At 48.0% G+C, this 21,497-nt stretch overlaps 1 protein-coding gene across 1 annotated transcript in view; it reads left to right on the top strand.

Moving 5' to 3' along the window:
- Window positions 1–15,062, top strand: part of SGPP2 (sphingosine-1-phosphate phosphatase 2) — a 55,719-nt gene extending 40,657 nt beyond the window's left edge. The window contains exons 4-6 of the mRNA XM_010568414.1: window positions 5,229–5,408; window positions 7,922–8,011; window positions 14,517–15,062. Coding sequence (XP_010566716.1) covers window positions 5,229–5,408; window positions 7,922–8,011; window positions 14,517–15,062 — 816 coding nt within the window. The remainder of the gene's footprint in view (window positions 1–5,228; window positions 5,409–7,921; window positions 8,012–14,516) is intronic.
- The last annotated feature ends 6,435 nt before the right edge of the window (window positions 15,063–21,497 follow it).

Below are 21,497 nucleotides of genomic sequence, written 5' to 3' on the forward strand. Positions count from 1 at the left end.
GGTAGCACCTGGCAATGAAGAAGCATTAGAGGCTGGTTCAACTCTGAACAGAATAGGGTAGCTGTACCCTAGATTTCAAGTGTGGCTCAGTAAGCCAGGCTGCTTGCTGCTTCACCATGGAGCAGAATGAGGCGTGGGTAATATATTCCCTTGCAGTGCAGAGCAGGAGCCCTGGGGAGGAAAAGCCTGCCTCGCCTAGCCCTGGCCTCTCCTCTGCCTGTGAATGCAGCTCACGGATTCAGCCATGTAAATGAAGTGCCTGGTTTGTGTTTCACCGAGGCAGAGCAGCGGCAAGGGATGCAGGAGCTGTGCAGCCTGCAGCCCGGAGCTCCTGGGGCAGGGAGAGGTGGCAGGGGACAGCCCCACGGTGACGGGCCGTGCCCGTGTGGCTTTGGAAGAAGGGGCTGGGAGGATGCATTTTATTTCCCACATCTCCAGCCAATGCTGCCATGTCACTGTCAAGTGACACTGCAAATATTAGGGAGCTGACATAACTTCCCTACCGAGGGCTCCTACTGTGGCAGCAGTATGTAAGTAACTTTTCCTTGTGTGTGTGCACACACCTCAATACAGAAGGGAAACCGGCGTTTCTCTGTATTGTGCATGTGCGCAGTTATTGCCAGCGATCCTTCCATCACACCTCTGCTCCCATGCCATGGTCCACCTTGCTTTTGCCATCATTTATTTAGTAAAGACTCACTCTGTGGCATTTGTCACAAGTGTAGCTTGTAGTACTTGCAAATACAGAGGTAGAACAGAGTCCCTTACCCTCCCCTAAACGGGGTGCTCCCATGGGAAGGCGTGGTGGGGGTCTTGGGACAAGGGCTCCCTGGATGGACCTGCCTGATTCCCAAGAGCATCGCTTTGCTTCTGCCCAGGTTTGGGCCCTGCTTGTGGGTGCCAGTGACCCGGGAAGGCTGCGGTGCTGACCTGTGGTGCTTTTCCCTTTCCCATCCTTGAACTCCAGCTCCCCTCCCTCTTTGCCAGCCTGAGCAGCCCCCCTTGTTCACCAACATATCTTTGTAACTTGGGTGTGAAACAGTTAAGTTTCACTTTGGAAAGTTTGATTGGTCTGAGGTACAGGACAGTTAGAGCTGCTGCCATCAGCTTTCAGACTAGAGAGAATTAGCCATGCCCATCCCATCAACTTTGTGAAATCTCAACTAAATTCCCATGCATTTCTGTGTAGTTATCTTCTCCAGCTAATTGCGTCCTACACAATCCATCATGGCTTTGACTTTGTTGCTTCAGTAATGGAAAAGTCTCCATGTTCAGACAAATTCCCTGTGCAGAGACAGAGGTACTTATTAATGTGCAAATAAAAATTATTTATGCTGAAGGTGTCTGCAAACCATTTTCCACCAGCACTGCAGAAAATTCGGTTGATCTGCGTCACTTGGACAGAGTGGAAGAGAGTCTGTGCTAGAAATAAACACAGAAGAATAGCATCAAGAGCCATAATATAGCACTCTAGGTAGGCGAAAAATGTCAGCAAGGTAAGGAAGAAGCAAACAAACAATAAAGCATGAGGAAATTATTTGCTTCAAGGTTTCTCTTCTTTTCCATGCCTATGAGACAGCAAATGGTGTCTGCTCGCTCAGTGTTCAAGGAAGGCCTTGTTGTTCCCTCTTCTCTTCAACGTTCAGCTTTGGGCTTGGAGACCCTTTGGGTGGAAATACACATGAGCATGTAAAGACTTTTGGAAACGGTTTTATTTAAATCTTAGGTGAGCATGGTTTGAGCCTGGACCGTCCTTCGTCTGTAAATCTTCCCAGCCCTTGTGAAGAAAAGCGAGCCAGGTGAAGCCCAGCACTGCAGGCTCGAGGGATCACCCTGCTTTAGACTTTGAAACACATAAACTTGCTGCCGACCCGCTGCTACAAGGTGACATGCTCCTGGGTCAAGCCTTAACCTACCCTCCCCTGTTTGAATGTCTGAAGCCATCGTGAATGTGGTTTGGCTTACCTAGGGTAGGCTGGAAATCACAGCAAAATTACCCAGTCCTGTGGACCTAAGCAATCCTGCGTTACTTGCTGGTCTAGACTTGGGGTAATTTCTGACCATGCTAAATTTATTCTAGGGCCATCAAAGATTTTTGGCATTGCACAAATAGGTAATTCAAGTCAAGTATAGGTGAGGCTTAGCTCTGTGTTGATGTTTAGCCTGTCGCCCATGCTCAGCTCTCCATCTCCCTTCTCCTCCTTTCCAGTGCTTCAGGGGTTACGGTTCGCAATGTTTGTTACAGGGGTTTTCTCATCTGCTGGGTTGAAAAAAAGCTGATAAGAGGCCAAAACTTTCAGGCTGCTAGCTTTCTTTCCCAGGCCTGTTAGAGAGTAAATCCAAAATGACAGAGAAATAAGGCTAGGAAATAATGAAATGTGGCTTAAGAGAGAATATGCCTCTTAACCAAGGCAGATACCTCCTATCCTCAGAAGACGAGAGCCACAATAGAGTGCAATTCAGCTATATCCCGCAATGAAATATAATGCTATAAGTGTGTTTCTGCAAAACGGTTGTCGCATAGCGACCGCATCAGTGGTGGCTTCCGACTTGGGGTTTTTTTACTATTTGTGGCTGAACTCTGGATGTTTGTGCCTGGTGCACTTGCAGGGGTATTGCCCTCGGTCACCAGCTGTGTGGCGGTCCCCGGCAGGACTGATGTGCTGGGCACAGATGTGCAGGTTCCAGCTGGTGCTCTGCCTGCCCTGCTCCGTGCCACGGGGCCGTCGCCCCGGGGAGGGCACCCCTCTGCCCACCACAGGCAGATCTGGCAGAAGCTCTGGGCTGTTTGCTTTGCTGTGCTATGAGCCAAAGAGCCCCTGGGGAGCCTGGGCAGTCCTGTGCTCCTCCAGCCGCTTGTGAGCAGCACATGGGGAGGCAGGTGAACCAGAGCAACACCTTTGCTGGGTGGCTTTTAGCAACGGTGCACTTGTCATCTTTCACCTTCTTGGGGAAGCCTGCCAGTTCAGCTGGTGGGGGATGTTTTACTGCACCCACAACTGCTGCTTCTGCCAAATAATTGGGTAAATTGCCTGTAAAACCATGTGTACAGCACGCAAATTAGCTAAAGGCAAAGGTCTGGTGCTTCAGAGGTCAGCACTTAGTCTGAATGTATTCTGGACTCTTCTTCACATTTTATGGAGGTTGTCTCACCTTTTGTTACTGTACATGTCTATACAACATATGTTTTTAAAAAATAGAAGAGTCAGAATTTAATTTGGAATGCCAGGAATGAAGGTGGTGTGAGGATGCCTGGTATTTTTGCTTACCTGTACCACCTCCAGCATTCAGCCTGTTTTCTACCATCAGAGAAGTCCTAGCATAGCCTTCATTTTAAAGATGACTCATTTCCCTTTCTGTAATACTCTTACGTACTAGTGCTAATAATACTTCTACAAGTGGAAGTCATTATTATAGAGGACTGCTGATAAACTGGCTTGTCCTACCTTGCCTCTCAGATGGTATCACAAATGGTAGCCTCAATGTTTTATGTTCTGTCGGAGAGAGTAATTTTGCTTTCAACCCTGGAATTTAATTAACTTCCAAAGATGTGCCTGCATCCATTTGGAAACCGGTGGCATTAACCAAGTAAACCCATGCAGTGGTTCCTTTAAGACACTTGTTCCTTGAGCCTTTGTTTACTGTGAACAGCCCGGGGCAGGGTATTTGCTGACTGCCCTATGCCCCCTGTATCAGGGTGAAGTAGGAGCAGCCAGGTGTGCCACAGGTGGTGCTGATAATAAGGAGGTAATGTGATTCATGTCATGGGGATAAGGATGCAAAGGCACTAGCAGTCACTTTTCCAGGCTCTGGTGCTGGCTGTGAGCCTAGCACTCCCCGTGGCATGTGCTTTGCTGTAGAGAGGGGGTTGAAGGAACACGACATTTTGGCTTTTTTCTGGTCCTGATTTGTGAATCCTGACATCTTTCTTTTTACGTGAAGCCATTTTTTGAATGGCTGTTGGGAGAGAGAGGGATGCAGCGTGGCTGGTGACAAATGTGGCAGTGGATGATCGTGTTGCTGCTCTGGCATATGGCTAACACCAGCATGGGGAGGACTGTTATTTTAAGACCCCTCCTTTGCTAGTGGAAGCGTGAGAAGCAGACCAGCACGCTGTCTCGCACAGCAACTGAGCTTTCATGGCAGACATCAGTTAACCTGATTTTTGTATTTAAAAAAAGAAAAAAAAAAAGTTTTACTTTGTTTTGTAGAGCTTGCTTTGCATATGTCAGGCTGCGCTATCCAAAGGGAGGAGGGTGGTAAGCAAAAGCAAATACATTCTCCAGGGACAGTCTGGGTGACTTTTGTTCACATCCTTCTCGCTGTGGATGCTGAGAGGCCGTTGCCTTTGGGACGAGGGTGCTGAGGAGCAGGGGATGTCAGCGTGGCAGGTGCCCTGGGCGCTGCAGGGTGGGCTGCGCCTCCTGGGGATGCTGGCCAGCTTTGCCTCTTGCCTCTGCTTCCCATTGCTACTGCTTGCAGTGACCTGAGAATGCAACATTTCCCCCCCAAATCACTGTGTTGCAGTGCTCGGTAGCTAATTAATGGAGCCCTTGCTTTAAACCTCTGGTGTCCCAAGCAGTGCACAAAAGCCCTTTGTTGTTGGGGAGTTAGGCAGGAGAACGGGTACTTTATGTTGCTTGTCCAGTTTTCTCTCTGCTGCCTCCCTGGGGGTGCCAAGATTATTATTTAATAACCACACTGGTGGTACGTCCCAGCGGGGTTCCTGCAGCACCTGGTGCTGTGGGTGGAGTGGGAGGGAGCTGCTGGGAATAGGAGAGCTGGTGCTGCCCTTGGAGAGCTGCTGCGTAGAGCTGGGAGGGACGCGGCTGGGCAAGGCAGCGATTTGATGGTGGTGGCGGAAAAAAATTCTGTTACAGCTGTTTGCTTTGCAGGAGAGGAGTTGTAAGGGATAGAGAGGAAACAAACTGCTCTAGCGTGGAGTGGGAGCCAGCTGTCGGTCTCACGCCATCCCGTATTGCTGCATCTCGTCAGCAAACCCTCCTTTTGGTCCTGCTTCTGATCAGGTTACAACATGGTGCAGTAAAACCGCCGCTTCCTTCGCTGACTGGGATAATGGAAACCCCTTTAATAATTCAGGGGATAAATTCTGCACTTGGGGTGGTGGATTTTGCAGGAAAAAGCACAGAAATAGAGGCGGTTCTTGGGTTGGCTGAGTGGGGATTGCCCGTGCTGACTGACAGCCCTGTGGCCTTTCCTCTCCCCAGATAGTGATGTACATAGGGCAAGTCTCCAAGGACATCCTGAAGTGGCCTCGGCCCCTCTCGCCACCTGTCGTCAAGCTGGAAATGAGGACGGATGCAGAGTATGGGATGCCTTCCACCCATGCCATGGCAGCTACCGCCATCTCCTTCTCCTTTCTCATTGCAACCATGAACCAGTACAAGGTAGGGGGTACAAAAAGAAAAAAAGAAAAAAAAGCAAAGCATGTGTCTCCTTCCAGCAAGCTGCAGAAAACCAGCAAATCCAAAGCTGTTGCCACTTCCAGAGGAGCTCTGTATTTCTTTTCACAGACATGTATTTTTCCCTGTTGTTACCCGTAGCTGGCCAATAATAGACACAAGAAGAAATGTAGCAGAAACCTCCTTAGCACGAACCCCGCTCAGAGCTGCGGGCAGGCTGCCCTGCCCTGGTTTGGTGGGTTTGCTGTGTTTTCACACGTGGGGTGACCATGGAGGGAGCCGCGGTGCTGCTGCAGAAGATGCCTGGCCTCAGCATTTTTTACTTGCCCCATGCCCGCAAAGGCAACGCTGCACGTTGGGAAATGCCGGCTCTCAGGGAAACCAAAGGAGCTCTGTGTCACCTGGTTTTTGTGTGATGTAGGAAAAGCATCCCTGGAAATCCCCTGGCTCTAACCTGTGTTAGACTAATAGCATACAAGACAATTTAAGAGCCTGTTTGTCAGAGAAGTAACAGCAGTTTCACTGCAGTGGAGCTGTAGGCTGCTTGGGGAGATCTCATAATTATTTTCGCCAAACCTTCAGCCTTTTGGCTTTCTAAAAGGTTTATTTCCCAGAAATTCATTTCTCCGTGATGATTATTTTTGTTTCATTTTATGAATCCAAACATATGTTTCCTGAACTCCAGCAATAATAACTTCCTGGCTTCATTGTATTTAAGCATGTTTCTCAGCCGTCTCAAGCGTATTTCAAAGATAAACCCATGTAACCAAGAGGGCTCACAGTATGGCCGGGGAGTCTCACTGTCACAGTGTCCCTGGGTGTCCTCCCCACAGTGCCAGCATGTATGCAGAGACAAAAGGTGGCCACCCGTTTGATGAAAGGTGCTGTGTCCTGCAGCTGTAAATCATAGAAACAGAGATCTCTGAATTACTTTAACTTCTCACTCATCTGGTCCCAGCCGTGGAGCAGTGGGCTTTGCTCCTGCCCACGGTGCAGGGATGAGCGAGAAGGTCAGCGGTGCCCAAACCTGCGCCGCCAGCCTCCTGCTCCCTGGTAACTGTATGGTAACTGGTCGGAGCAGCTTGGCAATGGGATGGGGAGGAGGAGCCATAAGATGGGATATTTGTCAGCCCTGGAAGGCCAGATCCATCCCATGTGTCAGAGCTGCCAAAAAGACCTGGTCAGCAGCACTTTCTCCACCTCCTCAATCGATACGCTGCCAGTGGGACACGCAGCTCTTCACGGGCTGCCTTGTACTTCTTGGGAACTGCCATGAAACAATAAAGCTGCTGTAAAATAATTAAATGATTTAATTGCCTCTATTAAGAAGGAAAAATCTACCAGTACATTATGCTGCTATCTTCTCAAGCTGCCCTGGTCATCAATTACTGATCTGGACTAGCTCCCAGGCTGCCTGCTGAGGGGGGGAATAAAGTGGGCATAAATCCTCTGAAGGCTTAGAGAAATGTGAAACAAACAGTGTTTTATGAACTGGGAGTGACATCTGCAGCCGGGTCTGAGCTCTCTAGTCTGGGGGCTAGAGTATGCCAGGCAATAAGGGTCAGAAGTGAGTTGTTATGCTTAAAATTTCCACAGAAGCATTTTTGCACTGACCTGTGGCCACCCTGGTCAGTCGTCAGCCGCTCAGCAGTAGATGGAGATTTTGTGTCCAATCAGGTGAATTAAGTTCATTTATTTATATTTTGGGTTAGTTTATTTTTTCAGAAAAATCGCCTTTACGGACTGAAAGGAGCTTACCAGCCCACTCGGTTTCAGGATTTGAATGAGTGGATTAAGGGCTAATATGTTAAGCTTATTCTTTACCAAATGTGGTTTTTTTTTTCCTTTTTGAATATAGATTTATTTCAATGCTTCTTTCCATGTTCGTAGGCAACTCAGAGAGGGAATTAAGCAAAACCATCTTCATAAGAAGACAATTAAACCTTAAGTATCACAGGGAAGAGTGGTCCTGACTGCTCTAATAGCTGGATTGCGGTTCCAGCCCAGACATTGATTTTCCCCTCCCAGCCCGCTGCTCGAGGACTATTGATCACACTTCTGGTCAGGCTCTGTGGCTGTCGTGTTCCCCTTGGGTGATCTGAGGCTGCAATTCAACCTCGGGCACCGTTTGTACAACATGCTGTACCTTTTTCCTTAAGGCCTTTAGCACTAACAAGGATTTTGCAGGTAGATGTGCGGGGAAAAACTCTGCAAATGCCATCTATTTCCCAGGCTTCCCCACACTAAGACTAGACCTTTGCAAAAGTGGGCACCACAGATAATGAAACGACCTTCCAGCAGGATTGCACGTTGGCCGATGTGAGGTCTCGTCTTGGGTCATGTTAATCTCTTTGGGAAAGTACAGCTCAGGAACTGCTTCCCAAGGCGAGATCCTTACATCAGTCTGGCTGCTTGGATGTTTTATTTCAGATATATACTGATATTAAAGTGGATAATGGTGTAATGGGTGTATTATTTTTTTTTTCCCCTTTTCACAGTATCCATTCGAACTAGGCCTGGTAGCAGCGTTTGTGTTTTCGACGCTGGTATGTCTCAGCAGACTTTACACAGGGATGCACACAGTCCTGGTAAGGATGCCCTGCGCTGCCCCGTGCCGGTCGTGCCTCCAGCTGTGCTTACCTACAGCGATTCCCATCTCCCACTCTTCAAGCGATGCATGTCTTGCCTTGGCCGTGCCACTGCAGGAGTATTGGAGTCATGTCACTGAATTTCAGGCTGTATATTCAAAGGCAGCTGTGAGGAAACCCTCAGGCTATTGCTATTTGAGTCTGCAGGGGAATTATTTATACCATTAGGGAAGCAGAGGTGCGTGTGGGTTGAGGAGCGGGGTGAGGTTGGTGTGGCATCTGACTTGTAGTTCTCTATTTTGAAATTTTAATTGCGAGGAATGCACTTGGGCAACTGATGCTGCTCCTTAGCTAAGCCTTTTGTGCAATAGTATCACTGTTGTCAGCAAGAAATATTCCAGGCTGGTTTAGTCTGGGAGTGTCAGGGAGGGAATAGCAGATCAGTGAGTCACGCCGGTGACCAGCGAGAGCGGAGGAGAGGGTAAAACATGACAAGTGAGCTGCCCTTGGGGGACTGGGGGACAGCATGTCTCGTGTTACCATACAGGGACATGGCACTTAAAAAGATGTTATGACAAACTTCTCGTTTTCAGATGAAAGGAAATTCATTCGTAAAGGACTGAGGTGCACAAATACTTTGTCCGAAAATAATCATAAAATATCTCTGACTTTAAATGACAGACTTGTTGGGCACAGTTGTTTAGAGATGTCAGTCCTGCTTTAAGAACAGATTTCAGTGTAACTTTGATTACGCAGTAGTTGGTTCCTTCCTGATGAGAGGAAACGTTATTGATCTGATATATGTAGTGGGCAGAGGGGTGGTCCAGCTTCCCAAGTATGGATAAAAACTCCTGGCTACTTCCCGCAGGAGTTTGATGTGCATTGTTGGTTGGTTGCATATGCATAAAATATTGCATTTTTTTACTAAGTAATAGTTATGTTTGTAATAAGGAGTCTTGATGACTGTAAGAAAAGGAGCCCTTACAAGATGAAGGTTATCTATAAAATATAGCTTGACCTTCCCTTCCAGGCCTAGTGGACCAAAACAATATCTTAAATCGAAGCTGGAGACATCCTTTCTTGTCTAGTGACCTTAAGTCAATCAGTAAAAATTCTTCGCATACTTTCCTTGCTGGTCCATCATAATGAAAGACTCTAAATTTAGATAGATTTTAGGGTAAAGAAGAAAAAGTCCTTTGTGCCTTTGACACGATAAAAAAGTTTTTTTTTTTTTTTTAAAAAAAAATGCTCCTTAGCTGAACTGTGAGTAATGCTGCCTTTCAAAAGGGCAAATGTACTTTGCCGGGTTCTTCATCCTGTGCGTGCTGTGGTGGGGACGGAGCTGGGGAAATGCCGGGTGATCACAGCTGCCCAAATGGAACCCCTCTTTCTGCGGTGCCATCCCACCTGCAATGACAAATTTTTTGGGGGAAGAAGTGCAGTTCAGAGCTGCTCAGCCAAGCCACCAGCCAAAACAGCCTCTGTCTAATGGATTTTTAACGGAGGTCTTAATAGAAAATGAATACCGACAGGATATAGTTATGTATTAAGCGGTCATAATAATTTAGTAAAGCAAACGAATGGGTAACATATACCCACCAACTCAGTGCAACTGAATTTTTCCTGTCTGAGGAACCAGAGAAGGAGTGGCAAGGAAACCTCTGCACTGTGCTTTGCTATAGCTATAGCTGTAGCTGAAGCTCTGGTGCGGGGCTCGTCTTCTGTAGTCTCAGCTCTACAAATAAGTCTGTATTTCAGCATTGCTGGCATTGCTTTTGGATCGGGAGTGGCCTCAAAAAGCACAGTCGTGTCAGTAGAAGAGATGTTACCATTAAAGACCTGGAGAGGCAGTAAGCTGGTATGAGAGCTATCTGCATCATTATAGCCATATCAGAATGAATACTATGCTTAGGCAAAAGGGAATAAACACCCGTTGCCTGGCCTGTTACCAGGAGAGCATCACCCAGCTAGAGAATGGGGTGGAAGCAATGCGCTTGCACTGCTGAGGGGTAATTTAATTACAACAACCCATCTTCACCACCCCAACGTGAGAATATCCCACGTGCGTGGAGAAGCAGGGGAAAGGCAGGGTCCTTCCTTTTAGGTCTTAAATGGCAGAGTCTGAGGAGCTGGAGAAGAGGGAATCTGGAGTTACCTGGAAAGGGCAAAGCAAAAATTTGGACACATTTTGAAGCAGCGAATCTGTAACATTTTAGGGGTTATTTTTAAGGAACAAAAAGCAACTGGAGATAATTGGACTGGGATTTTTTATTGTTGTTTCCTTTTTTCCCCAGAGAACTGTATTTTAGAAAATACCCCTTTACTCTCCATCCTAAAACTTTGGCCCAAGTTTTGATCCCTGCCTCAGTGAGGTGAACAAGTTTTCCTGTCTCACGGCTGCTGGAGCACGTCTGAGTCATCTTGTGTTTGAAATGCTGAGCGATGGTGTTCATGTGAGTGCACAGCATTGCAGAAGGATGCACGCAGGGTCATTGCAAATCATATTGGGAAGAACTTCATCAGCTGAGGGCAGCCCTCCCCAGCCAGAGGAAGAGAGGAGGCTTTTAGCCTTCTTTTAACACTTCAGGGCCAGGAATTTCTTAATGCACCAGGCTGATGGATTTGGCATTGGCCGTGGCGGCAGAGCTGAGTCTCCTCCTGGCCGCAACGTGTGCTCCCCTGTCTCCAGCCAGCGGTGGGGGCTTGGGGAGGCAGCCGGTCACGCCAGAGCCACAGCTGATGCTGTGACAACCTTACTGGTACTGTAGCTTCCCACTGGTACTGCCCTGAGTTAAAAGCAATAATGCCCTGTGCCAGCCTGCGTGGGGGTAGGATACAGGGAGAAGTCAAAAGGTCACTTTTTATGGCCAAAAAGAAACCTGAAAGTTGTTTCTGTAAACAAAGTAAATTGCGCCCCTCCCCCCATATACTGATTCAGCATTGATGCATTTATTGCTGATTACAGCACCCTCAGGAGAAGGTACTCTGTAGCCCCCACCCCACTCCTTTGCTGTGCTGTATCTCAGTTTTTTTACCACCACCATTAATCCTGAAATTATGTTAAATATTTTAAAGCTGATAAACAAACAACATATTGGCATCACTTTACACACTGTGGCAGTACAGCCCTTGTGGGACGAAACGGAGTAACCTATAGGAGATTTCTGTTTAGGAGAGCGAGTAGAGCCTCACACTGTAAATGAAAGCGTGAAGGGAATTCAGACAATAAGTGACCATATACAAGACAGAATAGGAAAAGTGTTATTTTTGCCTTGATTGGCATTATCAGGGAAGATCTCAAGTACCACTGCGTTTGGGGTGCTGGTTCGATATTTTGGGGGCATTTTGTGAGTGTTTGCAATTCCAACCGTAGTTTCAATGGGAAGAGCACAGAAGGGTCTTGCCTCCAGAAAGCTTTTTCAATCCTAAACCAAATTGTGCTCTAAGACCTTGTGAAACAAAAAACCCCAGCCCAGCGTGAGAGTGGCAGCAGCGGTGCCAGTACCCATGGACGGTGCCACCGCCGTGCTCCATCGGTGAAAAGCATCGGCAGAAAGCATTTTGAAATTCCCAGTCCTGCATCCCAGGCATCACATGCAACTGGGTGTTTACCTCAGTTGTTTATGTACCTGTAGCACAGGAAAATAACTTGAACCACTCGCAGCATTAGAAACCCAATACTGGCCTGTTCTTTAGGGAGCAAAGCAAAATGACAGCTCTCTAGTTAAAATCGATAGGAGTGAGGCCTCCCTTCTGTCGAACGCGGGCAGATGCTAGTTGCTAGGGGGGAGGCAGGGGCTGCTGTGCAGCAGCTGGGGGGGGCTTTTGGGGAGGGATGGACCCTGTGGAGGACTTGTCTGTGCTGAGGGAGCTGGAGCATCCCAGCGGGGAAACGGGAGGTTTTAAGCTTTGCTGGTAGTGCTGCACCTTGAGCAAAATTCATGTTTGCCCTCATTTAAAAATTCCTTTGTAATTGTGGGTTTGGCAAGAGGCTAATGTGTTTACACAGGCAGACGGGCAAGAATGTGCTTCCTGGGAGTGCTAACAGCAGCTCCACTGCCAGGCAAAGCTAAGGTCCTGCTCCTGGTGGCACAGTAGGGACAGTCCAGAAAAGCAGTTTTTCTCACAGAAATCAAAGCCATCCCTCCTCGTCCCATCTTCTCCTTAGTTTAACAGGCAAGGGGGGGAAATCTTTAATTCTGCATGGCTAAATGTCCTTGTAAAGTGTTGGTCTTGAACTCACCCGCCTCCTCTGTGTGTTCTGAGAAAATCAAACCTCTGCCTGTGTGTACCGCAACCAAAGGGAGTCACTACTGATGGCTGCGGCTGGCTATGTCCCATGCTCTTCACCAGCTTTTAGTAAGGAATCTCCAAAATGAGAAGCCCATATATTGGTGGATAGGGGAAAATCCAGACTAAACCACTGGTCTCCAAACATTTTTGATCAGTAAAAAAATTCTGAGCATGCACCCCAATATATGTATATTTACTTATGAATTATTTACATGTACTATTGTACTGATATGTACATTATAAAACATACACAAAAATAAAAATTAAAAAGGAATGAGATAAGGATGAAATAAGCACTACTTTAAAAAAAAAAAAAATTTATTGTACTTATTAGTGGTGCAAAAAGTATTTTCTTCCCACAGCCCGATGGGTTGTCTTGCACACCCACTTTGGAGACCACTGGTATAAGCCACTGGTCGGGAGCAGAGCTGGTTATCTGGGTCCTACCTGAAAACTGCAGGAGCCCTGTCACTGTATTGGGGCTGAATGGGAGGATAACAAAATTCAGAAAACTTTAATTGGGTCCGTAAATAGAGGCTGTCTGCGCCCTGGCTGGGAACCGCTGGAGTCAACTGGGTAAATCTGAGCAAAGCTTTTGTTAGGGGAATGTTAATGTTTGGTTAAGTATCTTTAATTGGAACGGAAAAGCATGTGAACAGCTTTTGAGTTTCACTCCTTAGTCACACGTGGAGGGGGTATTGAGATGTCAGGACTTTTTCTTCTAATATGAGGTGGACAAATAGTGGGGTGGGAAATGGAGGTACAGCATGGCGATGGGATTTCTGAGCATCAGTGCTGGGAGCAACCCCCAGCTCTTTTGTGCTGATGCAGTTAGTGTTGGGCCAAAACATGCCTTTGTGTGTAAAGTTATCATCTAAAAATTGTATCAGAAGATGGATTATTGTGAAATATTGATACCTAATGGTATTTTACACATTAGACATCTGTGAACAACTTTGTGTATTTCCATGGCTGTCCTCTTGTCATGGATGAGGGAATAAATGTAAGTGGAAATTTGTATCAGGAATATGCAAAATTGATCTGGGAGTTGCTTAAAACTAAACGTGCTGTGAATCTATTGCCTGGAAGTTATAAACAGCTAAAGTTCAGCCATACTGGAGTAATGCATTTACCAGAAAGTCATAAATATTTCTGTTGTGAAAAAGTCCCCTCATTCCTGCCTAACTATAAGTGAAGTTCTCATAAATAATTCATTTTAGATGGTGACCAAGCATGGTAGTAGTCAACTGTCATGGCTCTGTGAAAAAGATACAATCTTGAGAAGAGGAGGTTTCTGTCTGTGATTGAGTTTAGCTTTTGCAGTGCATTTCATGGTCAGAGCACAGACTCTGCTGCCTCCTGAGTGAGGCCGGGAGAGCAGTGCAGGGAAACTTGTTACATTGCTTTTTTTTATCTGGCTGCTCTCATACAGACAGCTTTTGTTAGGGGTTACCTCTTGTCTTCTTTCCCAGCCTTGCGGTCGACAACAATCAAGTTCTCAAAACACCTTATTTGCTTCTGTTAATAAATTAGGTTTTAACTATGAGCTTGCCTTGGGCGCTTTACTGCAAGCCAGATTTCAGAGGCTTGGGCAACAAATTTCTTCTTGATGTATTCCTGCCCAGCGGTGCCTACTTCTCACCACGGTTGGCAGAAATCATGGCACAGGCACCATGTCCTGCAGCTTTGCATTTTTCTCCTCCAGAGCCTGTGCTCCTGGACCGGGTGCTTGTCTCTGACAAAAGACAGCATCTTCCCATTTCTGCAAAGCAAGCAAGCGATAATCCTACTGACATGATGAAATTACTTGTGGGATTATGGGAGGGGAAGGGGTTGTATGAATGCAGCTTGCTGTGATATCATCCCTGAGATGGAGTTGTGCATGTGCCTTTTCCATTGAGGTCGTAAGTGGAGAGTGCCCTTAAAACATAAAAGCAGGTGGGGGGAAGAATCTCACTTGTTCAGGGGAAAAATATAGGTCAACAGATACATTCACGTAGACAAGGCTAACGCTGGGTGCACGGATTGCCGCGATTTGTTTAGCACAGGCTTCGGGTTGTCATGCGCATGGACAGTGCCATGGCTGTCAATTCAGGATGTTCCTCTGATGCTGTGTGCCCACAAATGCAGATATTGGTCTTTTATCATCACCCAAGAATATTTGTTTTACCTTCCAGGTCTCACAAAGCTTTTAAATGTGATCTCTTTGCAGGATGTGATCGGCGGAGCGCTGATTTCAGCTGTGCTGCTCGTGCTCTTGTATCCTGCGTGGGACATGATAGATCACTTGCTTTTAACTAGTCCCTTCTGTCCACTGCTTTCCATAGTTGTGCCACTTGTCTTATGTTACAACTACCCCAAACTAGACTATTACAGCCCTACCAGGGCAGACACCACTACTATCTTAGGAGCAGGAGCTGGAGCAACTGTGGGATTTTGGTTAAATAACCAGTATGCTGCACCAGCCTACACCGGTAAAAATTTTCAGCTTGGATTTCCTCTGATCACCAGTAAAATAGTGGTGGTCGTGCTAGCCAGATTTTTCGTAGGGATCTTTGTTGTTCTACTGACACGCCAGCTCATGAAGAATGTGGTCCTTGGCATGCTGGGTTATAGGTACAAGTTTCCCATTGGTGACCTGGAAGCCCGGAGACGACTGGAAGTCGAAGTGCCGTATAAATTTATAACGTACTCCTCAGTTGGCTTCAGTGCTACTGTGATTGTGCCACTGCTGCACAAGCTGTTAGGACTGATGTGAGCACGGTGCCTTCCTTACAAAGCAATGTATGGCACCACCATTTCAGAGATGTGATAAGTCAAGCAAGGCTGGTAACTTGACCAGAAAGTGTTTTGTGCCTTTCTGCACTGGTGTGGTGGGTTGACCCTGGCTGGATGCCAGGTGCCCACCAAAGCCGCTCTATCACTCCCCTTCCTCAGCGGGACAGGGGAGAGAAAATATAACAAAAAGCTCATGGGTCGAGACAAGGACAGGGAGAGATCACTCGCCAGTTACCGTCAGGGGCAAACCAGACTCAACTTGGGGAAATTAATCTAATTTATTACCAATCAAACCAGAGTAGAGTAATGAGAAATAAAACCAAATCTTAAAAACACCTTCCCCTTCACCCCTTTCTTCTTCCCAGGCTCAACTTCACTCCCAATTTTCTCTACCCCTCCTTCCCCCCCCAGTGGTGCAGGGGGACAGGGAGTGGGGGTTACGATCAGTTCATCACACATTGTCCCTGCTGCTTCATCCTCCTCAGGGGCAGGACTCATCACACTCTTCCCTGCTCCAGCATAGGGTCCCTCCCACGGGAGACAGTCCTCCACGAACTTCTCCAACATGGGTCCTTCCCACAGGCTGCAGTTCTTCACAAACTGCTCCAGCATGGGTCCCTTCCACAGCGTGCAGTCCTTCAGGAACACACTGCTCCAGTGTGGGTCCCCCGTGGGGTCACAAGTCCTGCCAGAAAACCTGCTCCGTGGGCTCCTCTCTCCACAGATCTGCAGGTCCTGCCAGGAGCCTGCTCCAGCGTGGGCTTCCCACGGGGTCACAGCCTCCTTCGGGCATCCCCCTGCTCCGGCGTGGGGTCCTCCCCGGCCTGCAGGTGGATATCTGCTCCACCGTGGACCTCCCTGGGCTGCAGGGGGACAGCCTGCCTCACCATGGTCTTCCCCACGGGCTGCAGGGGAATCTCTGCTCCGGTGCCTGGAGCACCTCCTCCCCCTGCTTCTTCATGACCTGGGGGTCTGCAGGGTTGTTTCTCTCACATGTTCTCAGTCCTTTCTCCGTCTGCAGTTTCTGTGTGCCCTGCAACTTTTTTGCCCTTCTTAAATCTGTTATCCCAGAGGTTCTGCCACCATTGCTGATGGGCTTAGCCTTGGCCAGCAGTGGGTCTGTCTTGGAGCTGGCTGGCATTGGCTCTGTTTGACACAGAGAAAGCTTCTAGTAGCTTCTCACAGAAGCCACCCCTGTAAACTCCTGCTACCAAAAGCTTGCTATGCAAACCCAATACAACTGGCCTAAAATACCTGATTTGGAAGAGTCATGGGAATTGCTGTACACAAATAACTTTGGGTCAGAAATCACTGACCCCACTGTGTCCCATAATTAGAGACTCCTGGCCCAGATGACTAAAGATGACAAGCACAGAGTACAAAGCCCAAATCCCTGCTGGAGCAGCAGCAGCAGCTGGTTTGCCATGGGGTCAGGGGTGTCAGGAAGCACGGCTGTGCCTGTGGAACACCAGCTCCATGGCTCCGTGGGCTGCAAAATGGCCTACTTGGCCATGGGGTTGCTCCTGCTGAAGCAGGACAGCAAGCCAAAGAAGGGCTTGCGTTTGGGGCATGGGGGATGAAGGAGCTGGTGGGGTGGGGGAAGAGACAACCAGCCAAGAACAAAGCACCGTCCTTGGGGCATGCAGAGCTCTGTCTGTGCCCCGCTATCCCCTGGGGACTGGGGGCGAAGGAAGAGTGGCTGAAAATGGGAAGGTGATGTGGAGGCAGAGGCTCTTCAAGTGCTGGCACCTTCGCGCTGTTGGGCTTTGGTGGAGCATCCTGCTGGCCAAGACGGCAGGTTTCTTCAGTAACAAGCATTGGCAGAGATCAGAGATGGTCACACTTGGATAGAGCTGAGCATTTCCCTAAAGAAATCTGATAATAGTTGTACTTGTCGCTTGTCATAGTGTCTTCTGATGGCACTGCCAGACCTGGCTAGTTCTGTGTGTATGGTCTTATGCACTGCAATTCCTCAAAAAAACCCAACAAACCAAACAAAAAAGTAAAACAGAAGAAAGGAAAAATCCAACACAAAACATTTTAAGTGATATGTAACAAATTTATCCTGGATATTGATAAGAAAGCCTCCACTAAAGAACCTTTGCCTACATACAACCGAGCAGAGTTGTTACCGCAATGTTGAGGCTTGTGTTCAAACTGTTTAACTCTGATTTAGCTTCCCTGTCTAGGGGATGGGACAAAGTCCTTCCTATCATGCAGGAGTGACAAGTAGTGTCCTTAAACTGCATTGTGGAAGGAGCTGAGTGGGGTCTCCAGTGACTACAATGTGTGGCGATGATAAGATGTCATCATTTTCTGGTGCTGCACAGCATTACAGGTGGTCTTCCATGCATCTTGCAATACCGTGTGTACACTCGTGAAGTAGCAGTTGAGGAGTGTTCATAGGAGGGTCGCTATAACTCAGGCTGCTTATTTTAAAAATATATATATCAGCTGTTGGACCAATGAGCTGTTGAGAAATACAGTGGTGAATGTGGTCTGCTTGGCTAGAAAAATGTAACACGCTATGACCACGGAGCTTCAAACATGGCACCTGTGCATTTCCTGGCAGAATGTGCAGTGAAAGCCAGCTTTTTAACCATGTATGCTTGTCTTCTTGGCTTCAAGAAAAATTAACTTGAAGAATGTAGAGGTGCTTTGCCATCAATTGACTGCTTGGATAAATATAACCAAGTTCCAAAAACATAGCTGGGAGTTTTGGCTGAGACACGGCAGGCGTGCACGTGAAAGAGCTGTGTGATTTTTAAAACCAGTTTGGTAGTCTCCAGAAGAAATGCAAGCAGAAACTTTAACCATTTTTAGATTTTCCCAGGCTGTGGATAAACTGTTCTAAATCAGGCTGTGTGGACTTTACATGTGCATGCAAATGGCTTCAATGAGTCAGCAGGGCACGTGCCCACTCACACATGCCCTTTGGTGAGTGCTGGATTCGGGCCACCAAAGCCATGGGGTCCAGTCCTTAGTGTCCCTCCCTCCCACCCACCACAGAAGCGCTGCCATCAGGCTTTAAAACACCTTTAAAATACCTTCTGTTAAGAGTGCTTTATGATGTACAACTGCATGGCAGAGCTGAAGCCCTGGGGAGGTGCCACATCACAGTGGATGGGACCAAAACTGGGGAAAAAACTTGGCAGCAAGCTGAGGGTTTAAGCTGTGGGGTTGAATCAGTCCCAAGAAAGGCACGGTTTGACAGAGACATTCATGCAGTTTTACGTGTAAAACTTCTGTTCTGAATCACAGCTATTTTATGCTATGAATATTTTATGAATTATATATAAATGCTTGGATTTATAAAGTATGTGCACAGGTATTTTTATCTTTTATAGTATTCACCTGCATGTAATTCATGCAATACATTCAAACGGTATTTGGTTCAAATTTTAAAATATACCTATTTTGCAAAATCTGGTGTTTCTCCATTAATTTTGTGTCCTCTATTGCTACTTGTAAATGATTGATGTAAGGGGAATGAGTTGCAGTTTAAAAAGCTTCTCAAATGCAGCCACCCACCTCTCTTCCCAAGCTGGCCCGCTTGTGGCGCCTTGTTCCCTGTTCAGTCTAGCTGTGAGCTTTGGCTCCTCTGGGCTCAGCAGCAACATCCTGCTTCTTTTAAAACATAAAAGACTACTGATCTACTCACAACTATTTGTTATGTCCTTTGCAAATGGAAATGTGAGAGTTGCTGTGTCATTACTGATGGCGGACACTTGGGCACCTGGAATCTCCTTCACCTGCAATATCTACCTCTAATAGACTAAACAGTTAATTGGAAGCCAAATTTTATTTTAAATTAATATATGCAATTATAGCATGACATCCCATAAACTGCAGATTATTTGTGTTCGCTGAGGAGCCTGATGAGGTTTTTTTGTCAACAAGGATGTGTATTTGAAACCAGGTAGAGCCGTGTCCTCCTGTCAGCATCACATCCTGCCTGGAAGCGGTGTGCCTGTGGCCCCCCAAGTGCCCACAGCTGATTGGGGTGAGCCCTGATTGCTGCAGCATCTCTGGGCTGCTGGGACCAGGCAAGGCTTTCGGCTGGGCTTCACGTTGTGGCTGTGCTTGTGGGATGCTCACAGGACCGCAGCTGTTCCCACGGGCCCAGGCTTGAAGAGGCAAGTCCTCTGACAAGGTAAGACGCATCACCCGTTCTGTATTTCATTAACATGCAGGTCCTCACTGCAAACCCATGTGTGTCTTTGTTGTCTTTGGAAATGCTCTCCACCTCTTCATCCCTGCAGTTCGGGTGTCTCTGCATCTCCAGTGTGATGGTAGAAAATGGGGTTTTGTGGCCAGTTTGCCGGTCATGTTCGGTACTCAGTAACACAAAGGCATCAGCTGGATCCTCTTGAATAGGCATGCTCAGGTTTTTAGAGTAAAATGCTGCCTTTGATTTGGACAGGGTAGGAGATAACTTCCAGATATGGAGCACCAGCCATGGAGCCTGGGCTGTTGACTTCTCCTCAGTACTGTCCCGTACATCCTGGCTCAGCGCTACAGCTCTCCATCCCGCGGCCTTCTTCAGCTGGAGGGGTGGTGCCAAGACAATCGTTTTCTAAATTTCCTTTGTTGTGCTGTCGACAGGGATGTAGCAGGCATCTCACCCTCAGCTTAGTCCGCTCTGTCCTGCCCCGAGGCTGCCTCCTCCTGAGGTGCTCACTCTGCAAACCGCTTTCCGGGCGCGCGGCGCCGATCCAGGCTTCCGCCCGTCGCGGGGCATCTCTGTGTGCCGGTCCCCCAGCGCAGATCCAGCTGCTCTGGCAGCAGCCGAATGTTATTGCACCCCTTGGCAGGGATTAAAAACCAAACCAGCAAGCACTGAATTGGTCTGGTTTAATTTTCCAACAGTAACTTTGTCATGACCCCAGTCGCCTAATCCATCCAGATTTCTATGTAAAACTGCAAGTAAGCTTGGGCCTTGCTTTTCTGGATACAGGTGATTTAACTTAGGGGATGGAAGAAAAGAAAACGGTCTCGGTTTCAGTTTTAACCCTTTGAACGTGTGCTGCAAGCGGAAGTTCGGAAACGTGGGTACAACTCTGAAGAGGGCGGAAGCGCGGCTCAGCAGTGGGTGGGATCTCGCGCATTCGCGTAAAGCGTGACCCTCGTTGGCTGCCGCTGAGCTCCTGCTCCCGTCGGACGGAGCGCGTCGCTTCCCCGCTGCCTGCACGGGCCCAGGCCGGCAGTCTGGCCGGCAGCGACGGCCGGCCTGCCGTCCCCGCTGCCGCCCTCCCTCGCGCCGGGCTCGGTTTGGAGGTCGCCGGGCGGTCAGAGGTGTCGCGTGTGCCCGAGGCCGCGATCCCCGCGGCAGCCTCCTGGCAGCGCCCGTTGCTTTTGCTCGGCCTATTCCACACTGGCCTGCCAAACCCAGAATGATTTAAATTGCAAGCAAGCCCGCTACCAGCCAGGAGATGGAAACGGTCCCGAGCGTTACCTTGACGTCAGTCCTCTTGCGCAGCAGCAACGGTGAGCCGCGAGCGCAGAGGCCTGCGGCTGGGAGCTGGAGCCGGGCTGCCTCAGGGGCACTGCTGTTTGGAAAAGCACCTTTGTGGGACCGAAGCAGAGCAAGGACAAACACAGAAGTCAGTACTCGTGTCCAGCTGAATGGAACCCAGCAGTCACCCAGACAGCACGTTAAAATGGCCTTTGACCTCTCTGTCGCCGGCTCTCCAGCTTTTTGTGCTCCTGTTCAGATCCTCAGTGAGTGATGACCCAGTACCCGCAGCCAGCAGGAGCAGGCCAAAAGTAACTCATGATTGGGGACCACTAGCAAAAAATCCAACTTCCAACTCTTCATTAAAAAAATCAAAGTTCAAAAGATGTTAAAAAATTGCTCAAAAGCCACCGGCATCAGCAGACAATGTGTCTTTTGCCAGAGATCACAGCTACAGCAAAGGATAAAAGCAAAATTGTAATGCTTGCGGCGGCTTTCTGTAGCATGAAGCTGTGTGTTAGACACCTTGATTATTGAATACAGCTATGAGCAAGCTGTAAATATCAGGTAATTGGGTTTGGGCTATGAAAGACAACGCCCTGCAATAAATACGCTAGACTTGTATGAAGTGTCCCACTCGTTGGGATTCACAGCTAATCCTAACCACAGCACTACAGCAAAGCTTGAATTTCAGAGCTACAGCAGCCTTTGCAAGGCTGCTAGCACCGCATCTAGCTGTGAGAGGGGTCGGTGGCTCTGAAGAGCCTTTTTAACCTTTCTCTTGATTCTCCTCCTCTACTTTTAGCAAGTAATGCTACTTCCTGGGACAGAGCTGACGTCCCGCTTGTGGAGCGCTTAGCTACCACCACATGGGCAAATGGTATGAAAAGGGAGAAGTGATCCCTAAAAGCCTCACAACACATACCACCGCAGCTCAAGCCCTTAGTCCCAGCGTAATCT

Source organism: Haliaeetus leucocephalus, unplaced genomic scaffold, assembly GCF_000737465.1.
Source record: "Haliaeetus leucocephalus isolate CR32 unplaced genomic scaffold, Haliaeetus_leucocephalus-4.0 Scaffold240, whole genome shotgun sequence".
NCBI classification, from domain to species: domain Eukaryota; kingdom Metazoa; phylum Chordata; class Aves; order Accipitriformes; family Accipitridae; genus Haliaeetus; species Haliaeetus leucocephalus.